General features: G+C 42.2%; 1 protein-coding gene across 1 annotated transcript in view; it reads left to right on the forward strand.

Moving 5' to 3' along the window:
- ITPRID1 (ITPR interacting domain containing 1) overlaps positions 1–15,380 on the forward strand; it is a 31,976-nt gene extending 16,596 nt beyond the window's left edge. The window contains exons 6-10 of the mRNA XM_054161023.1: positions 8,516–8,601; positions 8,963–10,468; positions 12,557–12,684; positions 13,596–13,707; positions 14,374–15,380. Of these exons, the coding sequence (XP_054016998.1) occupies positions 8,516–8,601; positions 8,963–10,468; positions 12,557–12,684; positions 13,596–13,707; positions 14,374–14,964 (2,423 nt within the window). The 3' untranslated portion in view covers positions 14,965–15,380. The remainder of the gene's footprint in view (positions 1–8,515; positions 8,602–8,962; positions 10,469–12,556; positions 12,685–13,595; positions 13,708–14,373) is intronic.
- The last annotated feature ends 1,029 nt before the right edge of the window (positions 15,381–16,409 follow it).

Consider the following 16,409-nt stretch of genomic DNA (forward strand, 5'->3'; position numbering starts at 1 on the left):
AAAGCACGCTAGCATGTCGTGCAGGTACCAGTGGCAGACTAGCCCCAGCATCAGGGAGCTGACTGGGTACCCTCTCACCCTGCTTTTCAGACAGGTTTTGAATCCTGGCAGTGCTCCAGGATGCTGTGTTCTGCCTGCCAGCCGTGCTGTGCCATGAGCACTCTAGACATAACCGTACCATACACTGAATCTTCAGCCAAAAACTTGGTGCAAAACTGCCTTTTCTTCCTCGGGTGTTCTGGGGGAGGGCTGAAGCTGAATGCTTTCATGACAGATGTAGATTTTCTACCTAGCTGTTTCTGTCATGCTCTGGGCCAGCACCATTTGTGTCTTTAATGCTCCATGACCTGTTTCCCTCAAGTGCTTAGGGTTGATATCTGGGGAGCATCTAGGACAATGTCCTCCCAGGGGGGTATAGGAACCCAGAGCTCTGCAGGGAGCCCAGACCTGGGCAAGGTGGGGGAAGACAACATGAGAGGATGTGAAGCATGGTGTGTGCACTCCCAGTGCCCCTAGAGCTATGCACGTGTCTCCTGCTAATTATGGCTCTGACAGCCAGGCCCCGGTGGGAACTGTGCAAAGAACTGCAGGCTGAACATGGAGATCATATAATGGGTTGGAAGGTACCTTTAAAGGGCATCTAGTCCAATCCCCCTGCAGTGAGCAGGGACATCTTTAACTAGATCAAGTTGCTCAAAGCCCCATTCAACCTGACTTTGAAGCAATATATCAGTAGTTGTCACTTGACATACATGCCCATCACCTTTCATCCCTCCTGTCCCTGTCATAATTCCTCAGGTGCAACATGCATGCACTCGTGTCCCACCTGAGGGACATTCATGGAGTCTGCAGGGCTTTCCCTCCTTGCTCACAGTGAGTCTGGCTTCACTCCAAGAAAAACTATACCTGAAGTCTTCCATATGCCGGTGGTAGCCACAGCGGTGGGGAGAAGAAAAGTGCAGGCTGGATGAGGGATGGGGAAAACTGGGGTTTGGCAAGCAGAAGGAAATAGCTCATAGAAGCCAGGTTTTGTTCATCCAGTAAGTTCTTCTGGGCATAGACTGCTCTTTTGTTCCATTTACACAGCACCTACTAGCATGGTGGAACACAACTAATACTAGAGATTGCTTTGTGCAGAGGGTTTTTTAAAATATTTTCTTCACCCAGTCACTCAGTGTAAGCTGACTGTCATGAAATTCCCCTTCAGTGCAAAGGAAGCAGCAGATAGGCAAATTTTAGAGCTACACTTGGTTTTGAATAATAGCAGTTTTCGCTGCAGCTGGTGCATTTTGGAGTGTATTATTTGCTTTCAAGTAAGAGAACTATTCTAATAAGATCTTTTGCATGATTTCTGTTGTAATGTCATTGAAAAATAAAATTTGCAGAAGGACATGGATAAAAATTGTGGTTTGCCTGGGGCTCGGGAAACACAACCTGTGGTTTATGTGCTGCTGCCATCTCCTGATTGTTCTCCTGAAATGCAGCACAAACCTGAGATAACTGGGCAGCAGCCCTGCCCCAGTGACAACCAGCGCTGGACTGATGTCTCGAACAGGCAAGTTGTGGAACTGTGTGTTGGGTTTGGATAGAAAACATAGATTAGATCTCAGTTTGCTTGCTCATGGCCATTTCTGCAATGTGGAAAGTGAATTGGTGCTACAGAAGTTGTACAGATGAAAGAGAGAGAAAGATAGATACGTACATACATATACACATAAAAGAATGGACTTTTCCTTTGAGTGGCATTAAATGAAATGTTTATGCTCATAGTTAACAGTCTGTAGTTGGTACAATTGCCTATGGGGGAGCTACTTCTTGGGTTATGAAAAATGGTTTGGTATACTGGGAATGAACAAAATTTGTGGAATCCTTACATAGGAGCAGGTCAGTAGGAGGGCTATGAAAGAGACTGGGGCATTGGAGCACCTCTGCTGTGAGGACAGGATGAGGGAACTGGGGGTGTTCAGGCTGGAGAAGGCTCTGGGGAGACTTAATAGCAGCCTTACAGTACCTGAAGGGAGCCTACAAGAATGATGGGGGAAAACTGTTTACAAAGGCCTGTAGTGATAGGATGAAGAGCAACGGCTTGAAATTAGAGAAGAGTAGATCAGATGTTAGGAAAAAGTTATTTACAATGAGAGTGGTTGAGCACTGGAACAGGTCACTCAGAGAGGTGATTGGGGCCCCATCCCTTGAGATATTCAAGGTAAGACTCAATGGGGTTCTGGGCAACCAGATCTAGTTCAGGATGCCCCTGCTCACTGCAGCGGGATTGGACTAGATGGCCTTTAGCGGTTCTTTCCAATCCAGATCATTCTATAATTCTATGATTAAGTTTTTTTTCCCATATATGGGAATTGATATGTATAACCACACTTCTTTTTCCAAAATGCTGAAAGTTGCACAAAATCATTTCTTCTGGTGCAGCAGGCTTGAGTGAGCTTCACAAAGTCTACTGTCCTGGATAACAGCACTTTTTTAAAAAGGGCTCTTTGTGGTTTAGGCAGAAGATATCTATTTTCAGTGCAGTTTAAGTATCTCAGCATCCATATCTGGGAGTATTATACAGAAAAATTGGTGGTGCCTATGCTCTGATTACCAGAGCTGCAGCAGCTCTCTCATCACAGGACTCAACCATCTGTAACTGTGCCATGCAGATGACGTATTTGCCTAACACGCAGCCTGTGCACACCCTGCACCATCCTTTTGTGTGGTGCCACAGGCAAAGCAGTGTTGTTGAGGATAACTTATTGATTTAGCATTTTGAAGAACAGGAGGAGATAGTGAAATGTTTAAATGGGAAGAATCCTGTTAGCTACTTAAAATGAGCCCATTTCTATTTTGAAGGTACTGTTTGAAAATGTATTTTTGAAAGTCCTTTTTTGTCATGTAAGAGGGAAAATCTGTGTTGGAGAATCTTCCACATACTGCTGCTAGAGCTGTAGTGTTAAGCAGCTTTGGTGGACCAAGTGGTTTTAGTATGTGAGAAGCAAACCCCAAAACATTTGGAATGCAATAAAATATCTGTTTATTCCTGGCTCATCTGTGGACATGGTATGATCTTCATTCACCTCATTTCTCATGTGTTTGGCTATTATCGAATTCAACTGTTGTTGAATTGCTGTGTTTCTTCAGGCCCAACCTGTGAGATACCTGTGTTTCCACTGAACCCTGAGTGTGGGAATATTATGCATAGACTCCAGCCTGATCCCAGTTTCCCTGCTGAATTCAGCAGGAGTGCTTAAGTTATAATGAAGTTAATGCCTTGAGAATTTTGTGTGGAAGAGACTGCAAGGTGCTTTTGGTTATAGAGTTAAGTGGAAAAGTTTTATTCTAGATCCTTCAGGCATCTTTTTCTTTTACGAAATACCAGACTGAAGTGTGACTTCTGTGTGTAGCAACATCTAAATAGTTACATAAATATCTAAGCTTTGAACAGCATTGCTAGGTTGCAATTGGCTAGTTTGCTTTGCTTTCTTATATATATATATATATATTTAATGACAGGAAAAGCAGTCCAGATTTTAACTTGTGAATTTAAAGTTCAAACTTGCACAAATGCCCTTGCATTGAAAGTTTTTGTGCCTGTGCTTCCCTATATACTCAGAGGATGTAGAAAACAAATATTGAAATGCATTCATCAATGCTAATGTGATTCAAAAGACATACAAAAAACGTGCTCTTATTTCCAAGCAGTGTAGTAACTCTCACAGCATCTTTTGCAATTATTCTCCAGGCTAGTAACTACAAAGAGGTTGTGTTGTTTGCAGCCAAGTCCGCAGAAAACCAGCTGTAGAGTCTTCAGGGGAATGCAAAACTATACTCCAGCACTTACGTATTTATAATTATATATATATAGTGGTGGGGGGGTTTATCACTAGGGAATATTCTTCCATTAATGGTGAACCTAAGATCCTGATAGTTTCAGAAAGTTCCTTCTCTGCAGGCTGTTGAAAATGGGAGCCACTGTATCTGCATGCAAATAAGGGGAGAGAAAAAGTCTCTTAGTGAAATTGGATTGATCAAGTAAAAGGCTGGAAAGCTGTGGGACCTTCAGGATTTGGAAGGCTTGTACTTTCTTACACAGTACAAAATGAAGCAGAAACCTGATTAGTAAGTTCCTCTAACCTATTTTTATTTAAAATTCAGGCAGAAGAGAAATGGGATGCAGGAGCTAAAGTATCCCAGTTCAATTAGCACAGAAAGGCGGAGAGCCAAGGTTTTGCTCACTAAGGTCTTCAGGGGCAATTCTCAAGTTTCCTCTTTCCAACATAGCCAGATGTATTCTCTGCAAAGGGCCCAGAGTTGTAATTTTCAGTTCATAGCTGAATACTGGTCTGCATCTCTACCTCTTCTCCAAACATACTTTATCTTCCCTTGGTGCAATGCTCTGCATGTATTTGCAGAATCTCTAGAGGCTTGGGGTGTCTCCACACAGTAGGAGAACTGAGTCAAGCTACATGAATAATGGATATATTGGTTCAGTGGCTGAACCAAATGATCAGGGAAAAATGCAGTTAGGGTAGAAGAGAAATGAAAACAAGTTCTGTTTAATGTTCAGGTGATTTAACCCATTCTTTTATACCATTCTTCAAATTAAATTAAAAATTAAGTTGCTTTGGGGAAAATAAAACCCCAAACATTTGAATGAGAAAGGCAAGACCATTTTAAAAGTATGTACATTTTTTTCACCTCTCCCTTATCTTTTTGGCCAACTTGTATCTCTTCTAAAGACAATCTTCTGGTTGCCAAAAAACTTTAGTTCATTTAAACATAAAGAATTGTGGCTGTGAGGTAGTAGCCACTGCTGGAAGGGCTTTAAATGCTAGTCCATTCAGAGACAAACCACCACCAGCATCCGTCTTGGGCTCTTGGTAGGTAGAACAATTAGTCCTAGGAGACCTAGCAAAGACCTGCTTTGGACTCCTGCAGAGTCAATCTCCTTATAGAAACTCAGGCTAGGGCTGTCCTTTCTGGGTAATACACCCTGCCAAGAAAAGCTGGACTGTTACCACTTCAAGCTATTAACATTGCTGAAAATATCACAAAGAGGGAAACTCTATTCCTCCTCAGGTCAACTTTAGGCATGGTCTAATTTGCAGTCACACTTAATTGCTATTTGGGGTGCTTGGAGGAAATGAAGTGATAGATTGACCAACTCCTCACCCAAACCATAATTTCCCTGGTATGCAAATGCTGCCCTTTGCTATGCAAACGTCATCTGGCTCTAGTATACAGGCGTTAAACCAAACTATATTTACACAGGTTGGAAGTGAGCTGTCCCAAGTGGAAAAGGCTATCATGTTTCATCGTTTCATCTAGCTTCCACATGGCCCTAGCCTGAGATGCCTTCCCAATGCAGCTCTGCTTTGTCTTTCTTCTGGGAGCACGCTGTTTGGCTTAACATCCTTGTGGGAGCACTTTGACAATCTCTTCATAGCTTTTTACCTCACCTTAAATTGGAGACCCATACTCATTTTGACTAAGTCTTTTTTTTTTTTTTTTTTTTTTTTTTTTTTTTTTTTTTTGTAATTCAGACTTCCACAGAAACCAAGGAATTTGGACTGGCTTTGAGGAGAGTGTTCCAGAAACATCTCATCTTTTAAAACCCCCTTATCCTCACCTGCCTACCTTCGACAGGGTCTGGCACACTAGGCAGGATCTTGCTAGTCAGTGTGGATGTAATGATTAAATTAGCCATCTGAAGGTAGTTGGAAAAGAGCCACAGTTCAGACCCTCAGAGACACTACTTTGCACTGACTATATGGGGAATTTAAGCCTTTGCTCTAGGAGTATTCATTACCCATCTAATATGTGGGTAGGTGCAAATTAGATGCTTAGCTCAGATGAAGGTGAATACTTGGGCTAAGGACAGGAAACCTCATTAACAAGCACAGGTGAACCATGCTTTCAATAGTTCTCCTTCTACTATATTCTTCTCTTTCATAAGTTCCTGGTTTGTTAACACAAAAATTGTAGAAACTGGGATTATGCTCAAATTGGTCATTAGGTCCTATTATACTACCAGTTCTTTAAAAATAAATATGTATGTATATATATATATACAGACAGCCTTTCAGAGTGCTTTGAGCTTTGGTTTATCTACATACCTTGCATGTTTACTCAATGACAGCCAAGATAGCAGGGCACACATCACACCTCCTTCTAGGTCAAGTCCAGGGATGACTTGGATGTCTTTCAGTAGCCTAACTGTATTGATAATAACTTGGTCTACAGTCATTATATCTAGTTTTTAACATCTCACCTTGTGCATAAAGATTAGCCTGGAGTGTACTGCACATGGCAAAACTTCTTCACCAGAAGAGTTGTCAAGCCCTGGGCCGGGCTGCCTAGAGCAATGGTGGAGTCAGCATGCCTGGAAGTATTTAGAAGATGTGTAGATGTGATGCTTAGTGACATGGTTTAGTGGTGGACTTGGCAGTGCTGGCTTAATGGTTGGACTCAATGGTCTTAAAGGTCTTATTCAACTTAAATTACTCCAGGATTCTGCGGTTTGGATATTCTCCAGCTAGGGCACGAATGCAAATGCGGGTGGAAAGGCTGCATGGTTGCAATACCCAAACACAATTGACTTGTTGAAAGTAGATGCATCACATTTATCATAACAAATGGGTCAATCATCACTAGAGCCACCTGTTTGTGACCAGGGCAGAAGGTGAATTCTAATCACATTTACTGTCCCATAAAATGTTAGAGAGTTTCCCCCTATGCTTAATTCCTAGTAGCCTGCCAACTACACTTGTATCCTGAAAGTCTCAGGAGAAAAACAGGCACCTTAAAACACTAGGGAAGCAGATATCATGATCTCCTAACTCTGCAAACTTTAAAGCCTGAAGGTCAGCGGTTATGGGTGTAGTATACAATTGAGTATTTAAGATTCAAACAATTTGAGCCTTGAATTGGTCGAGCTACAGCTACTGAAACATTTCGGCTTTTCAAAATTTCTCCAAAGTCTGTCTGTCTTCCTTTTTATGTATGGAAAACTGTAGGCCAGACACACACACTGGAAGCAACAGCTGGCAAAGATGCAAAGGGTAATTGAAACAGCTTTAAAAGAAGTTTAGAGAATCTGTAGAGCAGTCTCCCAGGGGGAGAAGCTGAACCATGATGTCATTTGTGGGAAACTGCAAGGATGAGTTTTGAGACCACCCACAAAACAGGCAATTTTCACCAACATCCCTGCAGATTTTGTAGCCTGTGAGATGGGAATCACATAATTCTCATGTGAAATAGGAAAGTTACTGATTTACTGGTGTGCTGATAATGATACCAGGACTGACAATACAAGTAAGTCATTTGGAAAACATAAAATACTATCTGGTTTTGACTTCGGAGTTGCTGCCTATAAATAGATTATGTGATTTTCATTTATTGATGCCTAAGGTGCATTTAATAATACCCATAGTCTGTTAATGCAAAACCACAATTTATGGACCTTTTTCCTACAATTTCCATTCACACACATGAGAATTGGATCTTAGAACTATTCAGATCTTAGAACTGCTAGGTGAATGGTCACCTTTTCATGGGAGATCAAATGTCCTTGGATTCAGCAGTGGTTGTGTATGTAAGGCCCAAGAGAGGAAGTGTATCCAGAGTGTTTTGGTCTCTATCTCTTCCCCAACAAGCTCCCTCAGCCCACTCCCCCAGCTCTACCTCTGTTTCCATGCCAACTATCTGGGAATGAGGGCATGATCTGAAGATGAAGGTTATCTGAAAGTGTAAGTTATCTGTGGGTTGAGACATGTTGGGAAGTACAGGGTAAACAAGGATTTATTTCCAAGCATTCTTGTTTTTAAAGAGGGATAGATTTTATTCATGAAATCAGCTAGTTAATGGCGTATAATTGATTTAATTGTAACAGCATAAGAATTGATTTATCCAGGTGATGAGGCTGCTAGATTAGAAACCTACTCTGGATTAAATCCATAATACCTTCCTCTCGGCTTTTTGTCTTGCCATATAATCCTACATCATACCTGATTGTTACTGTCATTTGCTGTTCTCAGACTAAGACCCAAAGATGGTCCATGGTACCTCAAATTAGTCTAGGGAGAGACCAAAGCAGCTCCCTTTCTCTTCAGGAGTCATCAGGATATCATTACAACTGTGTAGGTATGAATGTGACTTGGTCTGAGCCAGTTCTAGTAAAGAAAAATCAGGATTTTTAGCAAAGGAAAACAAGTGGTTGGCTACTTTACAGGTTAATTACACTATGTATGTTTTCTGAATGTACCAAAATCTGGGATCTGCGCCTCATGATGACACTGGTGAATAAGTAAATATTTAGTAACATCAGCAGTAGCTATCCTGAGCACTGTCACTTATTTATTGATTTATTCTGGTTGTAGCAATATTGCAGATTTCTGGCTAGGATCAAGAATACTTCTGGAAATGTATGTTTAAAGTGCTTGTGTTAGCTCTATGTTCATTTTGGCCTGGTACTTCTTTCTGCCTTTGTTTCTAATTTTTCTTAACCTTTTGTTTTCCTCAGGAGAGTTAATGGTGACAAGAACAAGCAGCTGCCAGTCAGACAGCAGTGGATTCATGGAGGAGCTGCCAGAACCTGCAGGTTTGCAAGTAAGAAATGAGCATTAGTCATTGGTAGGTTTGTGAAAACTCCTAACCCTGGCACAAGTAACATTAAGAAAACTATGGAGTTTCAGAAGCTTTAGAAAACAAAATCAAACTCCCGGGGGGGGGAAAATAAAAGCTTTCTCAGAACATTGTACAACTCCTTCAGCACACCAGTGCAAGATTTGCACAAAAATTGCAGGCATTGAATAAGACATATTACAAGAATCTTGGATTCTTTGGTTTATTGGGTGCCTAGGACAAAATAGTGGTGGGCAAACCACCGTGATAAACAAATGCAGTATTTAATTTTGGGGGTTTTTTTGTTCTGTTTTGTTGTTTGTTTGTGGTTTTTTTTTTCCCTCAGAATCCACCTTTTTTAGGAAATATTAATTTTCTTTCTCATCTCTACAATCAAGAAGTGTCTCTGCCATATAGAACAGTTTTTCCCATGTTAAATCATGATTTTCAACAAAAGCCAGGTGATTGTGTTGCTAAGGTCTCCACTATAGCTTGCAAGAGCATTTTGACAGTACCTAGAGCAATGAAAGCATGCAGTGACCAAGGAGAAGGGACTCTGCTGCTGCTGTCTGCGGAAAATGACAAGTACCAGGCAAGCAATACTGAGCCACAGGCTTTTGTCCAAGAAGTATCATATGGTACAGACAAGAATGAGGATACAAGTGAATGGAATCAACTGGAAAAACACAGGTTCATAAAAGATCGTAGTCCTTGCTTTCAAGGCGATACTCAGGATGGAGATCCTAGCTCCTCCATGTTTGATTATCATTTATATTTTAATACAGAACACAAAAAGCTGAATGTAACCTTCCCTGAACTGAGTGATTTAAGCTCTGCAGTCATCACTGAGAGCAAAATCAGAGGTGAAGACAAAGGTGAGACATGCTGGACAGAAAAGGACATTGTCATTTCATGTTCTGAAAGTGCCCGCGTAAGTCACACTGGACCGTGTTGGGGTGTGGAAGTAGTCAGTAAAGATGGTACCCCACTTGAAATAGATGAGGTGACAAATGAGCAGAAGTTCTGCAAAATGGATACTGATTCAAAAAATACAAGATCCTTCCCCACAATGAGGCTTCCAGAAACTCCACAGTGGGGTTCAGCAATGCAAACCAGGAGCAGTGCAGCTCTGAGCTGTCCTCTGCAAGTATCTCAGAGGCATCCCTCCTGCCTAGGGGAAGGGTGTGGATTAAACTCATCTGAAGATCAAAATTCTGGTAGCATGGGGAAGACATTAGATGCTAACAAATCAGAACAGGAAGACACTGTCCCAAACGGTGACATACTTTCTGCTCCTATGAAGTCTGTTACTGTTCAGATGTCTTCAGGGCTGGAATTTACTTCAAGACTGAAGGTCACAGGGCAAAATGCTCCTCTCAGTGAGAGTTTTGCTAGGGAAGACCATGTGGACCTCTCTGACATGATAGCACACTTTTCTGAAGATGGTACTCTCACATGGTCAGACCTAGAGGCTTCAAAAAATGATGTGAAGCAGACCACTGAAGCTTCCAGCCAAACTGACATCCCTGCTAGGAAACCCAGGCAGCCATCACTGCTTAGTCCACCCCATACTCGCTTGACAAAATCAGCCTCTCTTGACACCATGCTTTGTGGAAAAAACAGGTCACACTGCTGGGGTGAAACCTCTGGTGCCACGGCTGTGCAGGGCAGTCACTGCTGCCACTGCTGCTGTTGCCACAGCTGCTGCCCCAGCTGCTGCCCATGGACCTTCCCTGTAGCTGTCTCTTCCCAACACCCTGTGGTTTGCTGCTCAAATCATGCTGCCACTGAGTTGCAGCTCTTGAAAATGCTGATGCTCCTGCAGGACACTGCAACACAGAATCTTGCTGTGGTGAGTAGGTTTCTTCATGTACTTGAATAGCTGACACACTTATGAGCTAGATGTACAAGCTGTCTTCTTCATTTCCTTCCTGTCATTCTTGCTTCTTTAGTGAGATATCTCTTGGGAATGTCACTGAGAAAATGGATGGGGAAAGAGGCACTGTCTTCTGGGCAAAAATGGCAAATGTACATTCAGTTTTGTTAGACCTGTTTGATCAGTACAATCATAAACTTCACAGGTCAAATGAAAAGCTGAGAGAGAGCTTCAGTGAGTTCCTGTGAATCGATTGAGGTCCAGTGACTGAGTAACTTACAGGATAACAGAAAATGCAAGATGGTGTGATCTGGTGTAAATGAGAACTCATTTAGGTTATATTACTTAGTGTTTGTTAAAGGCTAACTGTGAACACCCAGATACATACCATAAGCCAGACTGCACTAAATCAAAGTGAGATGAGACTTCCCAGCGCCTCAAACCATTTTTCCATGGTAGGATATGAAGCTCACATTAAATCTGAAGTCCTGCTAAGGTGAATATTTGCTGTAAGAAGTGCTGATAGTAAAAAAGCCACCAGATTTTATATTTCTTTGTTCAGAATTGCTGAGAGTTCCCAATTGTGAAAGATTCAGAGTGTGCTGAGAAAGGAGAGAAGGAGGGTTAAAAGGAGGGAGAAAGAGAGGGAATGTGTGAAACTGGTGAACTTTATGCTGATACTGCTTCATCATTGAACACATAAATCAGTAAAGTCTTTCTGTGTATGGGAAGCAGGCTTTTGCTGTCTCTCTTGCTGTTGCCACAAGATGGCAGTAAGTCAGCACTCTACGCTAGGCTGGGGCTCACTTCAGTTCACTACCATTCTATTCCTCTTCTAAGGAGGGCTAATGGGGACCTGTCTTCACTAGTCTGCGGACAGGGAAGGTGGAATGTGCAGATTTTGCACCTTCAAGTCACTGTGCGATAAGTGGGTGAATTTACTGGATGTTAGTCACTCTGAAGAGATTGAACCCACACCTACTTTGCACACACTTTGCATTAAAGGTGAGGTAGTTTCCACATCTTTTACCAAGAGAAATTCACTCAGATTCCACCCCACTTACCAAGGGCATGTGTGGGAAATGCAAGATACTGTCTCCAGAATAATTTCGACTATGTTGTCTGCAGTACTGACCAGGACAAGGTGTGAAAAGTCAAGAAAAGTGCTGGAAACTCAGACATTGGTGGACCCCAGATACAGGATCTATTTCAATATTTCTAGAGGGCTTCACTGTATGAGTCCTGTGCTATAAAGCAGTAACTTGTAAATCTGCTTTTTCATGTGCCATTCCTGCTTGTTCATCTCCCTAGTCTTCCAACATTCCTGGTGCAGATGGCTACATCAAGGTAGATGCAGGTGATCAATCATACCAGACACCTTCTCCACATGGAGGATAGTGGTTGCATTATGGCATAGATCCTCTGACCTCAGATGTAGGAGAGAACACATTGTGATGTCTACCTTCAGAGCAGAACAATTGCTCTGTTGAAGCACTTGCATGTCTATCTGTTGTGATAAATGTCTGCACTTGGTTAGATAAATCCAGGTTTCTAACTGGTTTCTAACTCTAGGTTTCTAACTGGTAATAATGAGAAATTATCAGTGTAATGCTTAGCAGAACCCATCATGAAAGATGATTTTCCTTCTCATAGTTCTTATTTATCTTCCGTCTCTTCCACTCTCCCTCTTTATAATTTTAAAAACAGTCTCTTATTCCAAGTGGACAGTAATTTAACCTATCCATAGCAACTCATCCTGCTCAAATATAATGTCTGAGAACAGTTCAATAACATCAGAATTTGGCACATTGATCAAAGTCCTTTTCCCCTTCAGTGACAAAAATGAAGTCCTCATTGGTTCAAGCTTTAGGGAAAAAGGTGGTAACAAGGGTGTGAATGATGCACCAAGAGCAAGCTCACTTGAAGTACCATCTGGACTTTTATGGCAGTTCTCACAGAGTTGCTGTTGTGTGGCTAAGAGGAGGACCCATACCATTTGCACTTGACATAGAAGTACTCAAAGAAAAGAAGTAAAGTGGGGTGTCATCTTGCTTTTCTCTGTAGTGTCCCCTTCATGAAATAGAAGCCATGAAGAGTTCCTGCCAGCACTTCCAGGAGAAGCTGGATGAGATTGAACAGCACATGACTGAACAGCTGGAGCTGTTTTCTGGTGCTATGTCAGATGAGATAAGGTAACTGCAGCCCAACACACCTGAATCCAAAGCCAGTATCAGCTAGACCCACGGGCTTGTGCAACATGTCTGGGCACTGGTGTTACCACAGCACTTCAGGTCAGTGGGGTGCAACCTGGGGCATCCCACAAGTAGGTTTTGCTCAGGGAAAAGTCCACCTTCTCTCCATGATGTTCAAAGTTCTTAAACATGAGGATTTTTGAGGGGTAGAATGCTCCAAAGAAACAGACTAGACTTTTGGAATGTAAATGCTATGGTTTAATAGCAATTGGAATGCAGAAACAGACCTCAGACAGCTGGAACTCTGTCCAGATTGATGCTGGGTACATGGAAGCAGGTGGGAGTAATCTCTAATAAATCAATCCCTTTAGGCCATATACTTTATGCTCATGATCAATGCAGGGATGATGCAGAAAAATCTGAACTCTCTTTTCATGGACTCAGTTTAAGTTCACAGTGATTACCAAGAAGTTTTAGGTTCACAAGAAGTTACTAGAGGGTCCCAGTCATGAGCTGCCTGAAAGTTGGGCATTTATGTAGTCTGTGCTGGTGACAAATCAAAAGTGACAAACCTGCCTGGGCTCAAGATGGCTTTGCAATTACATGTTTAATCTTGGGATAATCAAAGAAATTAGAGTCAAGCACCCAAGGACTGCTATTTATTATCTTGTGAGGTATTTAGTAGTGCTAAGGGCCACATTTTAGCACCAGACTTGGTAGAGTTAGACAATGGTTGGACTGGTGATCTTAAAGATATTTTCCAACTGAAACTATTCTATGATTCTACATATCCTGTGATCATAGGTAAAAACAAAACTGCAGCAAAGGGAGATAGAGGCATTATGCTGGGGCTAAGGAAGAGTTGGATGTTCATTGCTCGCTCAAGTGCGCTTTCACTGCTGTCCCTGCAGGGAGGAAGGCAGACACCTGCAACTCTTACGGCAAGCTGTTCGTCAGGGGGTTGCAGAGCTGGAATTTCAGCTGAATGAGGGAGTTCCTCAGGTCACTGAGAGCATCCTTAAGGTATGTTTTATAAACTACTGCACTGGGTTGTGCAGGGGAAGTTTAAAGTCTGTGCTTCTATTCAGTGTTCAAAGCGGTAAGCATGAGGTACACCTCACACAATCCTTTCAGTGCTAACAGAAGGAGGATTTCCAATAACAGGCTTACAGTTTATATCTTCGACCCTCTCTGCTTTGCTACCTGAGCTAAACTACCCAGGAAAAGTGACAATATGTGAACAGGTGTCTGTATCTTACTCTGCTCTTCATTTCCAGAGTAGAGTCACAGGCAGACAGCCTATGTAATTCTCCCCAAATGGTTACTGCTCTGATGCTTTTCTAGATCAGCTGTCTGTTTGACAAGGAAAAGTGAAGCACTAGTCAGGGGACTTGCTTTTGATTCTTCCCTGATAAGCTTTGGTTAGAGGGTCAAGATTGCAATGGCTACATATTGAAGTCCATTTGCAGATTTTCCTTTAGGCAATTGGATCTATCTGCTGGAATAAAACGTCCTTTAGGCTTTTCTCCTTCTTTTTTATGGCAACATCTGATTTGCCAGATACAGCATGTCTTCTTCGGACCAAGCAGGAGAAGCAGGCATGCTTCATATACTCTTGTGTATCCTGCCTGATTCTTTTTATTATATTTTTATTACTGCAATATGCTTCTCCTTCTATTTTCTCTGCAGCAGCTGGACCAATTACTAGCAGAACAATCCCATCTGTTTTCTGAGCTCGGACTCTCTGATTGGAAGGGAGAAAGAAAAGCCCAGAATAAACAAGCATTTCCAGATGCTGCTGACACTGCACATCCTCAGTGTGGGCACTTGAAACTGGTGCTCCAAAGAGTTCCTAGGCAAAACACAACAGCAACAGGCTGTCTGTCTGCCCCATGCTTGGAGGCACCCTCAAGGCAGTTTCCTACCAGGACAACACCTGAGCTGAATGCACCCAAGTCTTTGCCATGGGAGGTCTTCACCAGTAAAAAGGAAATAAAAGGACCTCCCCAAGAAAAACTGGACTTCAAGGCACTTATGCACAGTGTAAGGAGAAGTTCCTGTCTCATCCTCGAGGTTTGCAGTGAAAGGGATGACTGGCCTACAACATGGGTTTACTGTTCTGTGTATCATTGCCATAGCCTGGATCAGGACCCATTCCTGCTAAACCATGCATTCATCCAAGGGGATGCAGCCTGTGTTTCAGGGATTTGTTCAGGGTTCTGCACAGGGAGATCTGGGACTAGACCTGCCTTGGTATTTCTCAGTAAGCTGTGGCAATGATCTCATTGCTCAGGAGAGAAGAACATACAAATACATGGATGATATTTGGCTTGCTTGAACTTTGAATGCGACTATTTGACTAATTAGTATATTCAACCCTCTCTCACCATGTGAAATTAGTAATTTATAGCTTCATTTTGCAGAGAAAATTATCCAGTTTTACAAGGGCAGTAAAGGCAGTGAACTGGGAACCTTCTTGTTTATCTGAAGAAATTCCAAGTCAGCATTTCTGACTGATCTGATCTCACAATGTAACCACTGATATTATCAAGCAGAATCAGGTTCCTTAGCACAAAAATTCAAAGAATGGGAACTATAGACAGTGAGGAGCAAGGATATGAAATATGTGGGATCATGTTTTGTCATCTTTTGCAACTGTTTTAAGACTAGTCTAGAGCATTCTCTCGACATACAAAGAAAATAACACTTACTTGCCTTCTCTTCTTCTTTTTTATTTCCTTTTTTTCAGTTGAAGAAATCTTTCCAAAATTATCTAGGTAATGATTCAGCAGAAGGGAAAGATTGATGGAGGACAGACTGATGGATTTTGGTTCTAATAGCTTGTGGCCTTTTCCCTGAAACGAGTCGCAGAAACACATGAACAAAACATTACATTACAGCAAATCCCAGGGATGGCAGTTTCATATGCAATGAGAAAAGAGGCTTTTTGAAGAGACATCCTTTGTGTTTTGCTATTCTGCAACTGCAAAACTTGCTATGCTCCTATTGACTATCACAGAATGATAGCGTTCGGAAGGGACCTCTGGAGATCTAATCCAAACCCTCTCTATAACAGGGCCACCTAGGGCAGATTGCACAGGGATGCAACCAGGTGAGTTTTGAAAGTCTCCAGAGAAGACTCTACAACTATACTGGGCTGCCTGCTCCAGTGCACCAGCACCCTCAAAAAGTTTCTCTTTAAGACCAAGTGAGACCTCCTGTGGTGTTGTTTGTACCCTTTGTCCTATCACTGGCTGCCACTGTAAAGAGCCCAGCCCCATTCTTATGACTTCCACCCTTCAGATATTTATATGCATTGATAAGATCACCTCTCAGTCTTCTGTATACTAAGCAGCCCCAGGTCTCCCAGCTTCTCCTCCTAAGAGAGCCCAGCCACATGGGATAGGGCTGTTATTTGCAAAGTCATTCAAAAGGAAGAGGAGAGGGCTTATTCTTGAGAATAAACTTAAGAATTTGCAGACAGCCCAGAAGACACCACTAGAAGTTATTCTCCTTAAAGCCAGTTGTTTTAACACAGTCCTTCAGTCAACATTAATCCTCAAGCACAAACTAATTTGTACAAGTCCTAGCCACACTCTAGCTTTTGATTTGCTACTGAACATGCCTCAGACTAATTTTGTGAGGCTTGTATCTACTGTAAGTATCAAATGAGACTCTCACTGACAGTGCTTAATGTGCTAAACACCAAACTCTGGATAGCCTCT

Source organism: Dryobates pubescens, chromosome 4 (genome assembly GCF_014839835.1).
Source record: "Dryobates pubescens isolate bDryPub1 chromosome 4, bDryPub1.pri, whole genome shotgun sequence".
Lineage (NCBI taxonomy): Eukaryota > Metazoa > Chordata > Aves > Piciformes > Picidae > Dryobates > Dryobates pubescens.